Raw genomic sequence first — 21,699 nt, 5'->3', positions numbered from 1 at the left:
CGTTCCACTCCATGATCGCCAGGGCATCCGAGCTTTTCCAACTCTGCCCTGAGGAGAAGAAAAAGGAAGGATTCCTTTATCAACGGCGCGAGGCCAAGAGGAAGACGGTCCTCGCGGTGCCTCTACTGGACGACATTTGGGATGAGGGCCTCGCCCTCCTCAAGAACCCTTCCACGACGCCAGCTAGAAGAGACCGGTACGAGAAGAAGTACCGGGTCCCGGACGCGGCCCCCCTGTGCCTCCGGGCGCAGCCTACCCCGGACTCCGTCGTCTCCGCGGCGGCCAGGAAGAAAGCGGGGGGGGGTTGCGGCCTCCACATCGACTTCCCCACCGGACGGCGAGGGAAAGAAATTGGACGCTATGGGACGCAGGGTCATCTCGTCTGCAGCGACGACGATTAAAGCGGCCAGCGCCTTGGCTATCGTGGCCCGCTACGACAGGGAGCTATGGTACAAACTGGCTCCCCTGCTGGACTTCCTACCGGACGACAAGAGGGCGGATGCCCTGGAGATCCTACAGGAAGGTGAGGTGGCGTCGGACCACGCCATCACTATTGCGACGGACATCGCCGACACTGGGTTCGCCAGTTGGGCAACGGCGTGTGCCTTAGGCGGCGTGGATGGCTCAAGGCTACGGACTTCCGTCAAGACGTACAGACCAGAGTCCTGGACATGCCGTTCGATGGGAACAACCTGTTTGGGAAAACAGTGGACGATTCCCTTCAGGCCATTAAAGCGGACACTGAGACGGCCCGGGCCCTTGGGGTTCTGCAGCAACGACGGACGCCCTTTCGAAGCAGCGGAGGCAAGGGCGCCTCCAAAGGTTCCGGCGGCGGTTTCTCCACCTACCGTCAAGCGGCCCGCTCGTCGTCTCAGGAGGCCTACAGAGGACGAGGCAAGTCTGGCGGACCCCGCTGTCGTCGCCAAGGAGGTCAAGGCGGCAAAGCCTCGTCGAAACAGGATTGAACCGGCCGTGGGGTCGGGCCCCCACCGAAGCACCCCGGTGGGAGGCCGGCTGGCGAGCTTCGTCAGCGTGTGGGAGTCCATCTCCACCGACCGTTGGGTGCTGGACGCCTTAGCCCGGGGCCACGCGCTCGAGATTCAAAGAAGGTGCCCGCGCGTCCCCCCCGTGGCCAGGAAAGAGCTTCACGTCCCTCAGCTTCTCCTGCAGGTAAAGGCGATGCTCAGGAAGGGCGCCATCGAACTCGTCCCAAAGAGGCTTCGGGGCTCCGGAGTTTACTCGAGATACTTCCTCGTGAAGAAGAAGACGGGAGGATGGCGCCCCATCCTAGACCTGCGACGTCTGAACAAGTTCATCAAGGCGCAGAAGTTCCGGATGGTCACCCTCCAGCACGTCCCTGGTCAGCTGGAGGAAGGAGACTTCCTGTCGTCATTGGATTTGGAGGATGCCTACTTCCATATTCCCATCCTAAAGGGGCACCGAAAATTCCTCAGGTTTGTGGTCCAAGGGCGTCACTACCAGTTCAAAGCCCTCCCCTTCGGACTACGGTCGGCACCCAGGGTATTCACCAAGTGCCTTGCACCAGTGGCGGCGCAGCTGCGCCGCGAGGGGATCCACGTCTACCCCTACCTGGACGACTGGCTCATCCGAGCCAAGACGAGGGAGCTCGCCGTGGAGCACACGGCAAGGACCGTCCAACTTCTCACGGACCTGGGATTCTCCGTGAACTACGCCAAGTCCCACCTGGTACCCGCGCAAAACGCACTGTTTCTGGGAGCGAAGCTCGACACAGTGTCCCTTCTGGCCTCCCCGTCGGAGGAGAGGACCAGGTCCATCCTGGGCAAGGTACAGCGGATGTTGGTTTCCGACGCGGCCAAGGTGAGGTCCATCAAGTCCCTCCTCGGAATGATGTCTTCTTGCATCTACCTCATTCCCATGTGCAGGCTCCGGATGCGCCCGTTGCAGGAGTTCCTGGACGCGCGCTGGATCCAAACGACGGGCGGCTTCGAGGAGAGGATCACACTCGACGAGAGTTTCCGCCGAGCGGTCCGGTGGTGGGGTACCCGCGCGCATCTGACGGCGGCATGGACTTCCAGACCCCAGACCACCAGGAGACAGTGACCACGGATGCCTCCCTGGAAGGGTGGGGAGCGCACACCGAAAATCTGCACGCGAGAGGCCTTTGGCTCCCGACGGAGAAGTCCCTCCATATCAACGTCCTGGAGCTCCGTGCAGTGTTCTGGGCCCTCAGGTCCTTCCTTCCGTCCCTCAAGGGCAAGGTGGTGAGGATCTTCACCGACAACACCACCACCATGTTTTACAACAGGGCGGAACCAGGTCCCCAGCACTGTCCAAGGAGGCGCAGGACCTGTGGCATTGGGCCGTCGCCCAAAGGATGTTTCTGGTGCCGTTTCATCTGGCAGGGATAAAAAACACCATCGCCGACTCACTCAGCAGGGAGCTGCGCTCGTGCCACGAGTGGGAACTACGGCAGGATCTAGTGGATCGCCTCTTCCGACGGTGGGGCACACCCCAGATCGACCTGTTCGCGACGGCGACGAACTCCAAGTGCCGGAGGTTCGCCAGCAGGTTTCCCCAGGCGAGGAGCATGGGCGATGCTTTCTCGTTCCCCTGGGAGGGCCTGTTCCTCTACGCGTTCCCTCCTTTGCCACTGCTAATCCGGCTCGTCAACCAGCTCAAGAGGTCACGGTGCAGGATGATCCTCGTCGCACCTGCGTGGTCGAGGCAGATATGGTTCCCGGACCTTCTGGACTTGTCAGCGTCCCCGCCAATCAAGCTGCCGGTGGACGCGGATCTACTCTCCAGGGAAGGAGGCGCCATCCTCCACCACGACCCGAAATCGCTGAACTTGCAGGCCTGGCTCCTGCAGCGCTAGAGTTTGGAGGATACGACATACCGGCCGACTGCAGAGAGGTTCTTGCAAAGGCCAGGGCGTCCTCGACTCTTAAATGCTACGGACACAAATGGAAGAGGTTCTCTGTCTGGTGCCACGCACAGAAGATTAACCCTCTACGGATTACGGCTCCCCAGGTACTGCCGTACCTGCTGACGCTGGCCAAAGCTGGACTGGCACACGCGTCCATCAAGATTCATCTTGCTGCGATCTCCCGATACACCAGAACCACGGGGCGGACGTCCTTGTGGTCTCATCGCCCGGTGAAAGAGTTCATGAAGGGACTGTTCAGATCGTTCCCGCCGGTGAAGGCTCCGGCCCCGGCGTGGGAGCTCAACGTGGTGCTGACCAAGCTCATGGGACCTCCGTTCGAGCCTCTGCACTCGGCCCCGTTGAAGTTTCTGTCGTGGAAAACAGCGTTTCTTGTGGCCATCACCTCCGCACGACGGGTGGGAGAGATCCAGGCCCTTTCCTGCAAGGCCCCGTACTTGACTTTTCACGGCACGAGGGTAGTGCTCAGGACGCACCCCTCCTTCATGCCCAAGGTACCGTCGGACTTCCATCTCAACGAACCCTTGGTGTTGCCTGTGTTCTTCCCGTCGCCTTCGTCGCCGGCTGAGAGGACTTTGCACTCGCTGGATGTGGCTAGAGCGCTGAAGTTCTACGTGGACCGCACAAAGTGTTTTCGGAAGACGTCACAACTCTTTGTGAACTTTGGACCTGTCAATCAGGGGAAGGCTCTCTCGAAGGCTTCCATTTCCAGATGGCTCTCCGGCTGTATCATGTACTGTCATCGGTTGGCAAACCGACCGCTGCCTGGCCGTCCGAGAGCCCATTCCACCAGAGCGATCGCAGCTACCACGGCGTTCCTTTCTGGTGTGCCCCTGCTGGACATATGTAGGGCTGCTACGTGGAGGTCGACGCACACCTTCACGAAATTCTACTGCGTCGATCGGGATTCCAGGGAGGAGTCCAGGGTCGGCCAAGCAGTGCTGCGCAACCTGTTCGCCTGAGGTGAGCCTGGTGAGGAGGTAAGATGCTTAATGTTGAGTTTGATGTAATGCTTAATGTTGAGCCTTTGCCACCTCCCGTGGTTGTGCATGTGTGTACTGCTATGTATTCTTTATTCATGAGCATGTGAATCCATGCCAGACCCCATGCTGGAGAAGGAACAAGTTACTTACCTGTAACTGTTGTTCTCCAGCATGGGTCTGGCATGGATTCACATGCAAACCCTCCCGCCTACCCCTCTGCGGCTCTTCACTTGGTCATACTGCCACTTCACGTGCTTCCAAATCTGAAGATGGCTGCCAGAGGCAGTGCTTAGGTAGAGGGCAGTCATTGGCTGTGGTCAGTATGACGCAGAGACCAGTGATTGGTTATTACTACGAAAGACAGATCAGAAACGAAACTGATACTGGTTTTTTTTCTTTACCGAGGATTCCCAGCCTGACGACGGGGAATATTCATGAGCATGTGAATCCATGCCAGACCCATGCTGGAGAACAACAGTGTTACAGGTAAGTAACTTGTTCCTTTTCACGCACAGGGGAATATTCCTGCGAGCCGGAAAGCCAGAGTAGAGGGCCCTTCCTGTCCATCTTCAGAGTCCTGCGCTTCACCATTGAAGAAGCATCAGCACTCGAAGCCAGACCTGCGCCTCCGTGGGAATCAGGTGAGCGTTACAGAACGCGAAGCCTACCCACAATTTCCCACCCGGGCGCTATGGAGACTTCCGAGACTGACCAGCTGGCCCAGCTTTTGGGGGAATTACGGGCAGAGGGGCACTCAGCCCGCCAGGAGACTAACGCTCTCAAAAGAGAACTGATCTTATCCAAGGAAAGAACAGATGACCTAGCCAAAAGGTTATTACAGGCCCAGGCAGGGCACACTCCTTTACCTAATTCCGGAGACATTTCCACATCAATGGGTTTGAGTAACCCGGTACAAATTAATCTACCTGGACACATGCCTTTGGCCCCGCCTGAACGTTTTGCGGGGGATCCCAAGAAATATGCCGTCTTTATGAACCAATGTCGTTTACACTTTATATGCAGACCCAGAGCTTTCCCGAACGACCAGACCAAGGTAGCCTTTATACTATCTTACCTCAGTGGCAGTGCTGCCGATTGGTCTATTCCATTGGTAAATCAGGATGATCCCATTCTCCAGACTTTTCAGGGCTTCCAGGCCAGCATGGAAAGATTGTTCGCTCGACACTCTCAAGGACAGGCCCTTGATAATGAACTGCTATCCTTACGACAAGGTAATCAAGACCTTCTGTCCTACATAGCCACCATTAACAGACTGGTTGTGGAAACTGGATGGCCAGAAAGCAAAATGATCACATTGTTTCATCGAGGCCTGCGCGGAGAGCTTAAGGATGTTCTAGCTCAGATAGTAAACCCACCCCAGGTCTGCGCAGACTACATTGACTTGGTGGTTCAACTTGATCACAGACTTCAAAATAGAAAAGCAGATCGGTTCAAGTATGAAAACCGAGCACCGATCAAAACCCACGCTAACTCCAAGAGTACCGACGTATCTGAACCTATGCAAATCGGTGGTGTTAAAGGACCATTAACGCAGAAAGAACGAGAGAGAAGGCGGCAAATGCAACTTTGTCTGTATTGCGGGACTTCCGGTCACTTTCTTCGAAATTGTCCAGTTAAACCACTTAAGAAGGTGGTTGGAGCTACTGATAACGAATTGGTGACACCTGATTCGGGAAACGACCTTGCCCGGCAAGCGTAGGGGTCCGCTTGCCGAGCTTGAAAACTAACTCTTTGACCTCGCATTTTGTCATGCCAATGGTGCTTGTGGACCCAAAACAGCCTCAGCAGTTGCATGCTATAAAAGCATACATCGACAGTGGAGCTATTGGAAATTACATAGACTGTGAATTGGCTTCCAGGATTAAGCTTCCTCTCCGCCCGAAAGTAACCCAAGATGTCATTACTACAGTAGATGGAACCGAAATAGCCTCGGGGCCTGTAACGCATTCCACTGTTGAAGTGACACTGGTGGGTCAGGATGGACATCGGGAAGCAATCGTGTTTGATGTGATCAAGGCCCCACAATTTCAAGTAATTCTTGGAATTCCTTGGTTAGAAACACATAATCCCAGAATTGACTGGCGAGCAAAGAAGATACGTTTTCCTGATTGTGAACCAACTTGTTATCCAAGAAATCCAGCTATGGGTCTAGCCTCAGCAACTTCCACCCCTGTACAGCTACCGTCAGAATACCAAGAATTCCAAGACGTTTTTCAGAAAGAACAGGCTAACACGTTACCCCCCCATCGGTCTTATGATTGCCAAATCGATCTGGTACCCAATGCTCAACTACCATGTAGTAGGATTTATGCTCTTACGGAACCTGAAAACCTGCATTTGCGTCAGTATTTAGATCAGTACCTAGCCAATGGTTTTATTCGCCCGTCCAAGTCTCCTGTCTCTTCAGCTCTGTTCTTCGTGCCGAAAAAAGAAGGCGACCTTAGAACGTGTATAGACTATCGCGCCCTAAATCAAATAACTATTAAGAATCGTTATCCTCTGCCCTTGATCCCTGAGTTTATCGACCAGGTGAAAGACACTTGTGTGTACACCAAGTTAGATCTCCGAGGAGCTTATCACCTGGTGCGCATAAAAGAAGGCGACGAATGGAAGACTGCATTCCGCACCAAGTTTGGGCTCTTCGAATATCAGGTGATGCCCTTCGGTTTGTGCAATGCATCTGCCGTCTTTCAGTACTTTATGAATGATATTCTTCGGGAACTTATCGATGTCTGTGTCATTGTTTACATTGACGACATCCTGGTGTACTCTTCTTCAGAATCTGATCACAGAAAACATGTTAGGGCAGTTCTTGAGAAACTGCGCCAGCACAGATTATTTGCAAAACTCGAAAAATGCGTTTTTCATACCACAGAAGTTGAGTTTCTCGGATTCATCCTGACACCTCAAGGAGTCCGAATGGACTCGCGAAAGGTGGACGCCATCCTCAAATGGCCCTCTCCAAGCTCGGTGAAGGGAGTTCAGAGCATGCTCGGCTTTGCCAATTTCTATCGAAGATTCATCCTGGAATTTTCCCGAACAGTCCAACCCATCACCGCTCTCCTAAAGAAAAACAAACGCTTCGAATGGACTCTTGAGGCCGAACAAGCCTTCCAGGACCTGAAAACCAAATTCACCTCTGCACCTGTATTGAAGCACCCGCACCCAGATCTCCCGTACATAGTGGAAACCGATGCATCCAGTTCGGCCATGGGAGCTGTCCTGTCGCAAAGAGACCCAAAAACTAACCAACTACACCCAGTGGCCTTTTGGTCCAGAAAATGTTCTCCTCCTTAAATCAACTACGCAATTACCGATAGTTACTGGCCATCAAATCTGCTTTCAAGGCTTGGCGTCACTACCTTCTCGGGGCAAGACACACCATCACCGTAATTACGGACCACAGAAACTTACAGTATTTAAAAACGGCCAAAGCTCAATCTTCACAAGAAGAACTCCGATGGGCTCTATTCTTTGCGGAATTTGATTTTGTAATTACCTATCGCCCTGGCTGCAAGAATGGAAAAGCGGACGCCTTATCCCGGATTGGCATGGAAGAACCTAATTCGAGCTTAGAACCTGTGCCCATCATACCTGAGCAAAGAATCTTAGGCTTAACATCATTGCAAACTATTGAGGATATCCAAACGCAAGTAAAACAACTTCTAGACTCTTCAACCTTACTGGAATGGAGTCAAAAGGGTCCTCATTACACCGTTAAGGATGACTTACCCTACCTCCAGGAGCGGTTGTTTCTGCCAAGTAAAGAATTGCAAGAACTTGTTATTGCCCATCATCATGAATCTTTAATGGAAGGACACCCTGGTATCGCTAAAACGGAGGAAAAAATCCAACGCAACTTCTGGTGGCCTTCTTGGAGAAAAGACATAAAGTCTTTTGTACTGTCTTGTGGAATTTGCGCCCAAAACAAGGCTCAAAAGAAAAGGCCAGCCGGCCTATTTCAACCCTTGGATATTCCACCGGCGCCATGGCACACCCTGTCAATGGACTTTATAACAGATCTGCCTCCTTGTGCTGGTTACAACACAATCCTTGTAATTGTGGACCTATTCTCCAAAATGGCCCACTTTATCCCTTTAAAGGGTTTGCCTTCAGCTTCCACCTTGGCCAAGGAATTCCTGGAGAATATAGTTCGCATACATGGTTTCCCTTCCATATTAGTCTCGGATCGTGGAAGTCAATTTATCTCACATCTTTGGAAGAAGTGTTGCCAACTAGCACAAATAGATGTGCGTTTATCCACCAGCCACCACCCCCAGACCGACGGACAAACCGAGAGAACCAATCAGACTCTCGAGCAATATCTTCGGTGCATGTTACACCAATCCGAGTTAAATTGGAAAGACATCCTTTGGATCGCAGAATATGCATACAACAATTCAGTGCATTCTGGAACCGGACAAACCCCCTTTTATACTTTGTTTGGTCACCATCCTCGGACCTCCCACCTAGATCCACCTCTGACCCTGGAAATGCCCGCAGTAAATCATCTGCATTCCACAATAACCCGAGCCTTCAAAGAAGCTGCAACTCATTTACAGCAAGCCAAGAAAAAGTATAAAGAAAACGCTGATTTGCACCGAAGTAAAACTCCTCCTTACAAGTAGGAGACCAGGTATGGCTAGCAACTAAACATTTACCCCTCAAGGGCCCGCGAACCTTCAATCCCAGATTCATAGGACCTTATCCCATCAAAGCTATAATCAACCCAGTGGCCTTTAAACTGGATCTACCGTCCAACATGCGTATTCATTCAGTTTTTCATGCATCACTTTTGAAGCCAGTACAACCAGGAACCCGATTGTCTAAGCCTCCAGATCCAGTTCAAATTGAAGGGGAATTAGAATTCGAAGTTAAAGATATTTTAGACTCCAAGGTGGTAAAGTCGAAACTCTTCTATCTTGTTGACTGGAAGGGATATGGACCTCAGGAGAGATCGTGGGAGCCTAGTAACCATGTCCATGCACCTCGATTAGTACAAAGGTTTCACCGGAGATTTCCGAACAAGCCCAAACCCCCGGAGGGAAGAACCTTGGGAGGGGCCTTGAGGGGAGGTACTGTCATGATGCCTACCTCCAAGGAGCCAGGTCCGACCCAGCGACCCCAGAGGCAGGCATCATTTCCCCCAGGGGAGTGCCAGCGGGCCCAAGCTGGGGCCCTTTGGACGCAGTCCTGGCGCCTTAGGCGCCAGGCTCATGTTGGACCTCTGTCCTGGCGCCTTAGGCGCCAGGCTCATAAAGCTAGACATGTGTTCAAGTGTTTTAATGTGCACTTACCTGATGCAGACCATGCTGCCACATCCAGGCCCTCTTGAGGCCTGAATGGAACTACTTTACCTGTGGGACTACTTTCCACCCGGGTGTGGTCGGGGAAGGATACATACCTGATCGGAGGAAGGATACACACTTGGTACTTCTTCCAAAGCTATTTAAACCACACCCGATCAGCAACTCGCGCTTCGCGTTGTTCTGCTCCTCGCAGCTGGACGCTCACCGTGTCGGCTCCTGCATCTGGACTTCAGCCACGCCTGTCAGCATCCTGGGTCACCTGCAAAGGGAGACAAGAGACCTTACCAGCTAAATCTGCACCACGGAGACATCACCGACGATCCTGAAAGGGAAGACATTATTTTTAAAAGCATTTCGTTACGATCGCTGCAGCGCTGCATTTCACTCGCCTTTCCTGGGTTCCTCCATCTTCAGCAGCGATCATCCGGATACACAGCCACTTCCCAGAGCCTAGAGAAAAAGACAAGAATAAGAGGTGAGAGAAGGAAGGGAATAAATAAGACTTACCTGTTGGGTCATTTCCATTTCATTTCGGGTCTTGCCGCTTCCAGGCATTTTCCGGACCCCGGCCCCTATGGGGAAAAAAGACAAAGACATTGAATGAGCGTATGCAAAGACAGTTCCCGAGCGCTCATCCAGAACTAACCTGCCATTTACTGGAACTGGAACTGCACGTTTCACTTTGGGTCGGTGCCATATCTCCGGCATTCCGAACCCCGGCCCCTAAGGGGAAAAAAGACATAAGCATTAGCGCTTGCTGCAAAAAGACAATGAACATTATTATTAAGCTTGGACTTTTGAACTTGCAACAGAACTTTTACAGAGCCTTACCTGAATAGTCAAGCTTACCTGAACTCCCATCAATCCTCAATCCAGTGAAGTAACTGGGTTTCAACGCGCCCCTGCATCAGAAGCAGGATGGAGAGCCCATCCTTCCTGACCCTAAGGTGAGACTTCACGGGGAATCATGGAAGGGTATCGTGGAGGGTTGGAAGAGAGTGGGAGGCTTGAGCATAACTCAGTCAGCAGGTAATACTCCCTTTTCACGCACAGGGGAATATTCCTGCGAGCCGGAGAAGCCAGAGTAGAGGGCCCTTCCTGTCCATCTTCAGAGTCCTACGCTTCACCATTGAAGAAGCATCAGCACTCGAAGCCAGACCTGCGCCTCCGTGGGAATCAGGTGAGCGTTACAGTGGCTCCCTTCCCCCTGGAGTCTTCTTTCATCTTTAAAGTTTCACATATAACAGTTCCTTATGCCTCTTGTGGCCCACAACACTGTTAACATATAAACTTGTCTACTTATATACAGTATGTTTATCCCTGAACGCCTTCCTGCCAGGCTTTTCCTTTTTCCTTCTTGGCTTACACAATTCATTTTCTAGTCCTGGTCTTCCTCCTCAGGACCTATTTTTCTCATAGTTTTTATTACCTGGTATACTGTCCTGCAAGGGCTTCTTCTTTTCACACACTTGTGATTGCATTGTATACTTTCCTGCCAGGACTACTTGTAATTACACAGGCTCTCCGCCCTTCTCCAAAGTTGCACATATACTTTGTCTCTCACTATGTCCTTTGGATGTATAATCCATTCCGGGTTCCTTCTATATTTTCACAATACATATTCATGTGTTTGTAAGGGTTTTGTTTGTAATTCAAATTCCCTTTTGATATTAAGTTAATTTGTTCTTTCTCTCTGTTGTTAGTACTTCATTTACTTTTATTCGGTATGGCTGCTGATATGCCCCAGGGATCCCACTGCCTCTGGGCAGACTCCCCGGTTTTTCTTGGCCTTGCTATATTCTCCCACCGGTCATCTGGTGAAATGCTTCTATTTGGTTTTTCTCTCCCAACTGCTTCCTCCTGATTTCTACGGCTCTCACGGATTTCCTTACACACGTTTGATTCGCTCCTGGCTCCGGTAAGCAACGTGCGGCTCGCAATCACCTATGTTATGTTCATTATGTTAATTAGTTTTGTAGAGCGCATGCTCGCCGAAACATCTTGGCGCTAAAAAGGAACCGGAGGGGATAGACACAAAGTAAATACCTGAAGAGAATTAGAAGAGAGAGGTTTTTAACAGCCGACGAAAAGTCAAAAGATTGTTGGTAGCCCTCAGCTGCACTGGCAGAGTGTTCCGCAACTTGGCGGCTGCCAACGGCCCGCCACCTGCTCAAACTGTTAACGGGGAACAACCAGAAGGCAAGAACCCTTTTCTTGAAGGTATTCAGCACCTGAGCCATAGAAAGCTTAGTGTACAATCACCAGTGATTTAAAGTGAACCCGATGGAGAACCGGGAGCCAGTGCAAAGACCGGAGAATCAGGAACACATGGGCACCATAAGGGGTACCAGTACATATGCGTGCAGCGTAGTTTTGAAGGAGCTGCAGGTGATGAAAAAGATAATGGGGCTGAGCTAAAAACAGAGAATTACAATAATCCAACTGGATTAAAACTAAGGAGGCCATAACTAGCGGTCTCAGTTGGCGGGGAAGGAAAGGGAGGACCTTTCCGAAGCACACAAAGTTGACGGAAGCCTGCCTTACAAATGGCTCCCACTTGGCTTTCCATAGACATTGAGGCCAAGAAGATAACTCCCAAATTCTTGACCTCCACCGCTGGGGAGAGACATGCTCCAAGTTCTATAGGCCAGAAGGCTGAGGACTAAGTCGGCACAGCAGCAAAGGCGACCCCCCGAGGGCCGTGCGGGGGGGTACACCACCAGGACTTCGGTCTTATCCCTGTTCAATTTCAGCCAATTACTGCCCATCCACCCATTCACGGCCAACGGGCAGCTCATAAGCTGAGACGTGAGGTCCGTTTAGGTAAAATCCAGCCAGTTGATAATTTGCGTATCATCAGCTTAGGAGTAACACCTGAAGCTGAATGAGCGGATGAGCAAAATAAGAGGCTGAATATAGATGTTGAACAAAGCGGGGGGCAAGGCCGAGCCCTGGGGGGGAACCCACTCAGCACAGCCATGGCGGCAGAAAGAAAAGAGGCAAGCGTCAGTGTCTGGCTACGGTCTGCCAAAAAAGAGGCAAACCATGCTAGCATCTGGCCCAATAGGCCAGCTGTTACAAACCAATCCAACAATACCTGGTGGTCCACAGTATCGAATAAAATAAGGGCTCCTGTTCCTCCTCCGTCGGCCAGCAGCCAGATGTCATCATACACTGAGACTAGGATGCTTTCCGTCCCTCGACCTGGCCGAAACCCAGATTGAAATGAATTTCAGGAAGGAGGAGCGCTCTAAAAATGAAGTAAGCAAAGGGGAGATTAAAGATTCCATCACTTTCATAAAGAAAGGAAGCAAAGAAATGGGGGGGGGGGCATTTGCTGGTATAGAAGGGTCCAGGGAAGGCTTCTTCAGGAGTGGGATGACGGTGGCTTCTTTCAATTCTGGCGAGATAGTTCCAGATTGACAAGAGTCAGTGACTGCTTCCGTCAGCCATGCGGAGATGTGGGGAGAGATCTCTTTCAATATCTTCAATGGAATGGCATCCGAAGGTGAAGCAGACTTTAATTTATTGATCGCTAGTTACACTTCCTGGACTGAGATGGTTGGAAATACTGACCAGCTAAGGTCCAAAAGCCAAGAAGGATACTGCTCAGGTGCAGGGAAGGCAGCTAAGTGAATTTGGTCCTGTATCAATTTTACTTTATTAATAAAAAATGCTACTAGGTCATCGCAAAGGTCCTGTGACTGATGGTCTTGTGCAGCAGTGTCCGGGGGAGAAGAGAGTGACCGGACTACTGAGAATAACTCACACAGTTGATGCAGCGCATTTTCAACTTTATTAGTGTAGTAAGCCTTTTTAGCCGTCTGAATGGCTAGATGGTAAATAACACAAGGCGTAACAAAAAGTGATCTAGCATTGATAGAGTAAGTTTTCCGCCCTTTTGACTCAGCGAGGCGTTTTTCTTTCCGAAGGGCCTTAAATTCATCTGTGAACCAGGGCTGAGAAGGGCAAGCTCTCAGTTTACATAAAGTGGAGCAAGCGTGTCTGCCACAGTAGTAACAATTCTCGAGAGTGTAGACACATTTACTGCACCACCCACTTGGCATTGTGCCTGAATGTTAGGAATTATATACATTTTTGAAGTTTTTAACCAGTTACGACAGTGTTGGTATTTGGTTTATGCCCCCGGCCGAATGGCATGCGTCTGGATTAGAAACGGCACCATTAAGTGGTCGGACCATAGTATAGGAAACAGAGAAAAAGTAGTGACTAAAGGATCCCTGCAACATATTGCCAGCAGAATGAGTCATAGAAGCCACCAATTGGGTCATACCCACATCTTTCATAGCTTCAAAAAAATTGCTTTTCTGCCACCGTGGCAGGGCAATTGAAATGCAGGTTGAAGTCACCCTCGATAATTAGATGAGGATACCTGAGTTCAAGACCTATGAATGCCCAGGAGTCCCCTCTCCTGGTGTTTTCGTGGGTCTTTTCTTGGCAGCAGCTGTTGCTTTCCTTGATGGCGAGCCTCCTGGCTCTACCATGCCAACATTTGCCAGTCGGTTTGCTAAACCTCACTGAGAGACTTTGCTCTCTCCCGCCAGTGGCAGTCAAGTTACATTCTTTGCTTCATCTGCTTTTTAAACTTCCCGGGCACCGCTGTGTATGCACTCGTTGAGGTTTTTGCTTCCTGTGCTCTGCACTGATCGATCCCTCTTCTTCGTCCCAGTATTTTAGTCATTCTGGGAAAGGAAGCCCAGTTTTGAGAACTGTTTTCTAAAACTTGAACAAACATCCTTAGTGGTTTAAAATGGTTAATGAGTTCTGAATGACTGATAGGTGAAACTGGAGAGAGGGATTTCCCTATTCCTCATGGGAGAAGGGGTGGATGTGTAACAATAGGCCATGAGGGAATTGGATATGGGAGGGTTATTTGCAAGAGAAAATGGGGATACCATGTCTCACCCGATGAAGCCATGACATCTCACCAGAGGTTGTCCTCCCCTCCCCCCATCTGATCCTCTCATATAGCCAGCCCCAGGGTCAGGATCAGGTAGCGGCTGCCGTCCCTGGCCACATGGGAGGAAGTTACTGACAGGGAAAACAGTGATGATTTCATGGGGTTCATTACGGATTCAAATAGAGATTAAGTAACAATCGCTAGAGGAGTTATGTTCAAATCCCCCCCCCCCCCCAATTAATCTTAAACATCACAATATCATTATCAGATGTTCCCATGGATCACATTTCATGTTTTCCCACAACCGTACTGCCATCAAAAGACCCCTACCCATAGGGGGGCGACCCTTTGGGCCTTTAGCCGCCCATTTACAGAATGCAGAGCAGCCGTCCAGGATAGGATCAAATAGCAACCATGTTTCCTGTAACAGCAAGATGTCAAAATTAGAATGGGTGTAACAGTTAGCATATAATTTGAATAAATGAACATGTCCTCTAGTTCCAAGAGATCAAAGAGCAAGAAGAAGTCGACTCACGCTATTACTCTGCAGTCTGAACCAGAACAATGAAGGGCTGATGAAATTGATTGGCAATTGTCATTAGGATGATTCACTTTGGTGTTAGTGTGCGAGTTTGTGACTGTTCTTTTCAGTTTATTGGATTTGTTGTTTAAGGAGATACAAAGATTCTTGTCCAGAGAGCTCTGATTGGTTCTCAAGTTAAGATGATCATTGGATATAGATTCCAATATTCTTTTCCATTGGACTATAGATATCGTAGCCCAGTGAAAAGAACAACTAGGCCTTTTCCAGTAGTAGCTTGTCATTAAAGCAGAGAACAGATAGATTATAACAAGATCGACTCTATGGTCTGAAATAAATTCCACCTGTTTAATGTCAGAGGATTCAATCATACGTAGCCTAGGTATGACTTGAAATGAATATGGTATGATCTGCTTAACTTGATGGTATAATTGAAACAGACATTCAAGATATATGCTTACAGCACTGTTTTAGGCTGTGCTTTCTAGCTTCCACCTCACATTTTGAACTCAAATTGGATTTTCTGCCATAAAGTTATTTAGAATCCGATTTCTTTTGTCCTTAAGAGACAGGAAAGTTGGAATCGAACAGGAACTGCAAGCAGCTTTTGTCTTCATTCCCACAACAGGGTGATCGAGTTGTCTTATTGGCAAGCTCAGATCTTTTGGGAATGGACTGCACAAGGCATTGGAGGTCAGCAGAATCAGTCTTATGGTTCCAGCCTCCAGTGAAACTTCCCTAGTGTCATCATCAGTAATTTCATACAATGAGTAGATGGAGTGGGTTAAAGGGCTCATGCTTCATTCCTCCTCCTTGTTGGAAACAGGTTGGGGAATAGGTTTTAAATTATCTTTGATGGTGGCTTTAGATGACCTCTTGCTAGGAGTGGCTTCAAGAGATTGTGTCCTTTTACCTTGTCTCCCACAACATGACCAGGTTTTGGTTTCTTATTTTAAAGATTAGGGTTAATATCCTGCAAAGGCTTATTATGATTAGTCTCAAACCCAGTTTGTCTAAGTTTACGGAGACATTCCTTTGATGCTTTGTTATTGTAAGAAGGAATATTATTCACTTTTTTGTTGATATTTTGTTTTTTCCCTTGAAATTTTTTTTTGAAAAGTTAAGAGCTCCTGTGTAGGCTTCAACAGTAAGAATAGAGTCATCATTTGGACCAGACCCAGGATTGGTCTTTTTCTTAGATATATTCGGTTTGCTGGGTGCCTGGTTAGACTTTGTGAATGGAGAAACATTTGGCGATGTATTTTGAGAACTAGTTTTTGGCTATAAAAGTTGCAAGAATGCAACTGTAACGAAGGGGGTTCATATGAGAACCTTGAGGGTTGAAATAATCTGGAGGGAGTGGTGTTTTCCTGTCTCGCAAATTTGGGGGACATTGCGAGAGTGCACGTTCTCAATGAATCAGCCAGTATGTTGTAAGAATCGCTGTTTACAGGTAGATGATCTCAGGATGATGGATCATGCAAATTAGTGATCTGGACTCTCGAGTTGTCATAGTTAAGGGGAACAGAGGCAGGTACCCCGTAGGGTTTGTGTTCACTAACGCACCATCGCGACACATCACAGGTTTTTCTTCCTCCGACCTCTCCTGGACAAACGAAGCTTCAGTGTTCAGTAAAAACGCAGTAATTCTTCCCACACACCTCTTCAGTCCCCGTCTCGTTCTGCCTCCAAATGCCTGGTCCTGCATAAGGCCAATTGGGCCAGCTGGAACCTGATTGCTCACACTGTCTACATGTTGGTTCTCTCTCTTCCCCTCAGTCCTTTCATTTCCACCTTATTTTCTCGTTTCTGCTTTTGCTTCTCAGCATGTTACCACCCGGTCTGCTCTGGTCCATCTATATGCTATCGTTGGCGCTTAACCACCTCCTCATCTGGGGTACTCCTTACCTTTGCTTGGGTATTACCTTCCCTTGATGACACCCTTCCAATCTCCTCTGTACCACTTCCACTCGCACCCCCTTGTGGTGTTATTTTTTCATCCTCATACCACTTTCTTCACCTGAAGTTACATTCGCTGTCACTTCCACCTTCTAATGTGATCACCTTCTCCTTCGCTTGGTGTCTTAGAACCACTTCCTGCCTCTTGGTTACCGCCATCTCCTCTTGGGATCCGCTCCTGTGTCCTCTGTGGTGTTATGCACATCCTTGTAAGGATATTACCTCATCATTCTCTCCCTTAACTCTCACCACCTCCTCCTCCCCTTTAACTCTCTCAACCTTCATCTGTCCCCTTTCACACTCTGTTGGTTCCACTCTCCCTCTATCATTTAGCTCTTACCACCTCTTCCTGCTCTCTAATGCGGTCTCCTCACCACTCCACCTCTCCAGTCCCCGCTCCTTCTATCTCTCTTTGGCCAACTGCAAGCGCAAGCCTCCTCCAACCAACACTGAACAACTGGGTCTCGGTGCTTTTATACTGTGTTATCTCCTCCCACTGGATGGCTCTTCTACTGAGGGTCTGCACTTGGGGCCTGTAATTGGGTAAAGGCTGGCATTGGTTGTCATCCCTGAGTGCTCTTGAGGCTGCTTTGGGCTCAGGGGGATAGACCAAGTCTATAATTGGCCTGTCCACCATTTTGGTTTTAATCTGCCAGCCCTGACCCTCCAAGGTTCTGCCTGCTCTCTGCGGACCTCTTCGATGTTTCCAGCATGTGTTATTGGCTGGAAATGCAATGGGTAAGCTGTACAAATACTTTTGTTTTATTGAACGAGGAGGCAAATCGAAACATTGTATCTGGGAAAAATGCTTCTGAAACTCTGTCTCGCGCACTGAACTCTTAGTATTTGGGAAGCCTCAAACTGGCAACATTGTTTTCTCAGAGTTCACTGCAATTAGTAATTTGAAGCACTGTGTGAATCTGCAATAGTTTCAAAACACTTGCTGCCACCAGTGAGCACAGACCAATTGTTTCCCTTCAAGGGGAAGCTTTATATTTCTGTGGTGGATTTTTGCATCTGCTCAGCTCAAGGAGAGCTTCAGGCTCTCTCTGACGGGCGTGTACAAATATGGTCTTGCAGGGTCTCACCAGGGTTTGGACTGAGCCTATGCTTCCATGGTATTTCCTGACCTGATGGACCTAGTGGCGTGGGAGGAGTTGAGGCCCACAAGAGCGGCCTGTGTTATGCGCTGTGATTGTCCCCTTCCATGTGACTGGGACCACGAAGGGGTGACCAGGGCATACTTCCCTTGCCATGCCTCTGACCCAAAATCCACCTGCTCGTATTGGCATCAGGCCCCCTGTGTCTCTACCTTTCTGGTCCCCAGAACAAGGCCGAGGACTTAATCACAATACGTATTAATAAAAGATGTATCCTTTGTTACAAATATCCCTGTGATAGCTTCTAAACATATTTTATTTATTTTCTCATTGCCAACTGCTGATTACCCTTTTCCTTGATGCTGATGTGCATGCAGGGATTTATATAGCAATTGCTTAGTTACACAACAAAGGCCCATAACAAAAAGTCAAAGAATACAGAGGGAGAAGAACTGGGAGGATGGAGAAGGGTGAGTGCTATCAGGCGAGAAAATGAATGGCGAGTTGCATACTTGCCAACGTGTTCCATTCCAGTCTGTAGGTGCCTATCCAGTCCTGGCCTTTTTTTTTTTTTCAAGAAAATACAGGACTGGATAAGCACCTACAGATTGGAATGTATCGCGTTGGCATGTATGGAGTGGTCCTTGAGGAGTGCTGGGCCTACCGTTCCTTTCTGAAGTGCAGAAGACGGGGCCAATAAGATGTGTTGGTATGTTACTCCATAGTATGGGAAGATTGCATGATTTGTAAGGTTGCCTATATTTACATGGAACACCTGTGAAGATCTGCTCACTAATCTCGATTCAAGCCTTCCATCTGTCCTCATCCTAATTGACCTTTACTCTGCTTTTGACACAGTCAATCACGCCATCCTGATCAATCGACTCTGTGAGAACCAGGGCATCGCAGATCAGGCCCTGGAGTGGTTGTCGTCCTTCCTTCCTGGACTGACCCCCCTAGGCCCAACTTGGGTCCTTCTCTCCACCACCTCTCTCTCCACATGTGGTGTTCCCCATGGCTCTAACCTCTCACCCTGGCTCTTCAATGTCTACTTGGCTCCTTTGGCCCACCTCATTTCTACCTTCTCCTATAACTTAGTGTTATGTGGATGACATGCACCTCTCTTTCAGGCTCTCCTCAGCCCCCTCTCCTCTCACTCATTCCCGACTGTCTATCCGTGGTTCAGGATTAGTGTACCTCCAACAATCTACTGAGATCCTTCCCATTGGGACACCTGCTCCCGCTTTCCCTCCCTCAGACTGGCTGCCCTCCTTGAGCCCTCTTCCTTCGACTTCCTGTGAGGCCAAAAACCTTGGTGTCATCTTCGACTCCACTCTCTCCTTCTCTCCTCACATCAGACCTTGCCGAGAAGGCCCACTACCCCCAGAAGCTCACTGTCTCCAGAGCCGTGGTTCTCTCTAGGCTGGACTACTGCAAAAGCCTCTTTCTCAATCTGCCTTCCTCTACTCTCTCCGCCCTATGCAGCTAATCCAGAACAGGACTGCAAGACTTGTCCTTTACCTCAAACCCAGGGTCCGTATCTCTGCAGCCCTGAAATCTCCACTGGCTCCCAGTGGCTGCAAGGATCAAGTTCAAGACCCTCTGCATCGTCCACAAGGCTTTCTGGGGCCAGGGCCTGCACTACATCCATCCAGCTCTTTCTTCCAAAACCCCTTCCTTCTCAAGCCCTTCGCTCAGCCTCCTCAAACTCTCTGAGGATCAGACACTTCTCCAGGCAGAGAGTGGGGGATAGATCTCTCTGCAGGTGCCTCCCTCTGGAATGGCCTCCCTGCCCCTCTCAAACTTGAGTCGGACCACCTGAAGTTCCGGAAGCAGCTCAAGACCTTCCTTTTCGCCTCTGCTTTCTCTCTCTCTCCTGCAGACCTACCTGTCAGCTGTGCAGACTGGTGGCCTGGCTACCCTTAAAGTCTCACTGGGTTCCAGGCTCCTCCATGATCAGTCTACCCTGCAGCGGCCTCCGGGCTCACCGTGCATTTAGGGGCTGCAACTGTAACATCTACAGTCCCCTGGCTCCTTGCACTTACCCAGAGCTGTGCTGCTCTGACTGCACTCAGAGCACTGCTGCCCTGATTGCACTTACCTTTTGCCCCTCCCTGGCACATCCCCCTTCACCCTGTCCCCTTGCACTTGCGTTTCGCACTTGCACAATCGTAATGACACAAGGCCTAGTAAGATAGTTTGTGTATGTCCTGCCTCTGTCTTCCCTCCCTGGTCTTGTCTTGCCTAGAAACACTTGTGTATAGGTGTGTTATAAATGACTTATGTCATAATCCATGTCTCTAACGCCCTTGGTTTTGCACTGGTCCCTTGAACTTGAAATGCCAGCAGTCAGTAATCAAGATAGCACACACTTCTATCTTTTCTAACCTTTTCAAGCGAAAAATCGCCAATTACTAAACAACTTGTTGCGTCTCTATGGCAGTGATAGCAGTAGGATTGATATTGCGAATTGGATCACTAACTGAACTGTCCCTTGGAATTGTGTGGTGTCATTGTGAAAATTGTGGACCTCATTTACTGACTTTAGGATTTGGATTACGAGAAATCCTCTGGAATTAAAACTGAATCTGCGTGTTGAGCACATGCTCTTGAAGCAAACGCTTGTATACACTGAGCAATCGAACCCCTAAATGGCCCATGCTATCCCCATTAACCCAGCCTCCATCCTCTTGCCCTGCAGGCCGACGCAGCAGAGTGGCGCCAGTTTCAGTCAGACCTGCAGACTGCTGTGGCAGTGGCTGATGACTTCAAGCAGGAGGCCGAGGAGCAGCTGGCGGCGGCCAGGGAGCAGCTGGAACAGGTGCAGCAGGAGGTGCAGGGGCTGAGGTCCGAGCTCCAGCAGCAGCAGGCCCAGCGGCTGGGGTAAGTGGCTGAGGAGCAATGGTGGCGAGGCCTAGAAGCGACCTGTGGCCCAAAGAGCAGACAACAGTTGAATGGGCAATGAGACTGACCTCCTGGGGGGACCGGGAACCAAAAGAGGCCCTGGAAATAATGTTCAAAGTGGCCCCATATTGGTTCCATGTGTTAAAATCGTGGCAAAAATGGCAGTTTACACAAAAAATCACAGCAAAAAGGCTGTGGTTTTGCCGCTGCAATACATGTAAAGGATGCAGGGGATACCCCCGCAACCCCCAGACCCATCATACCATTTAAGGGGAGTGGGGGACACCCCTGCAACCCCCGCTCGCCTTAAGTGGTTTAATGGGGTACACCTTTACTGGGTCAAACCACAGCATTTTTGCTGTGATTTTGTTGTAAAGGCAACATTTTTGCCACAGTTTTATTACTGCATACCCCCATATTACACGTTTTCAGCAAGCCCAGCCCCTTTCCTATGAGAACATTTGAAAATAAAATAGGTTACCATGAAAAAGAGGTGCCGGGCGCAGAGGCCTACCGGGAAATCTCCAGGGTTCTGTATAGGCCAGTGCACCCGTGCTGACCTCTTTACAGTAGGCCTTTTCAGAGGCCAATGCTGGACTGTAAAAGGGGTTTTGTAAGAAGGCTGGGCTGCCTTTGGTAATCATCTTGTCATTTCCTTATTCCCGATTCTTCTTTTCTTTCATAACTAGTGTGGACACAGTGGACACCACCGAAAGAAGTCGGACTCTGGATGGCAGGAAAATGCCCAAAACCCTGACTGTTAAATCCTTGGTAGTGAATGGGACATCTCAGAACAAAGAGAGCCCCTCTTCTGGAACTGTGGCGCTGTCCTCCCGGGTAAGATCGGTTCAGGTGTTCGCCCTATCTGGCGATAAGTGTTGACTCGGGAAGAGGAAAGGTGGGCCTGGGGCTGTTGCTTGTCCTCCTGTGGTTCCATGAGGACAAAGCATCAATATAGACTGCCGCCACAGCAACGCTTGTGGTGCATGCTAAAGTTAGTTAACATTATACATTTGTGTATGTACATTTTTCCTT

The 21,699-nt window shown here is 49.7% G+C and overlaps 1 protein-coding gene across 2 annotated transcripts in view; it reads left to right on the top strand.

Annotated features, from left to right (window-relative positions):
* Nucleotides 1–21,699, top strand: part of LOC138580810 (cytospin-A-like) — a 437,746-nt gene that overhangs the window by 325,748 nt on the left and 90,299 nt on the right. For both annotated transcript variants that reach the window (XM_069651662.1, XM_069651663.1), the window contains exons 7-8: nt 20,462–20,643; nt 21,354–21,501. In XM_069651662.1, coding sequence (XP_069507763.1) covers nt 20,462–20,643; nt 21,354–21,501 — 330 coding nt within the window. The remainder of the gene's footprint in view (nt 1–20,461; nt 20,644–21,353; nt 21,502–21,699) is intronic.

Source organism: Ambystoma mexicanum, chromosome 3p (assembly GCF_040938575.1).
Source record: "Ambystoma mexicanum isolate Mex_15411 chromosome 3p, UKY_AmexF1_1, whole genome shotgun sequence".
NCBI lineage: Eukaryota > Metazoa > Chordata > Amphibia > Caudata > Ambystomatidae > Ambystoma > Ambystoma mexicanum.
The sequence above is the reverse complement of the archived record's forward strand: the minus strand, read 5'-3'. Positions and strand labels throughout refer to the sequence as shown.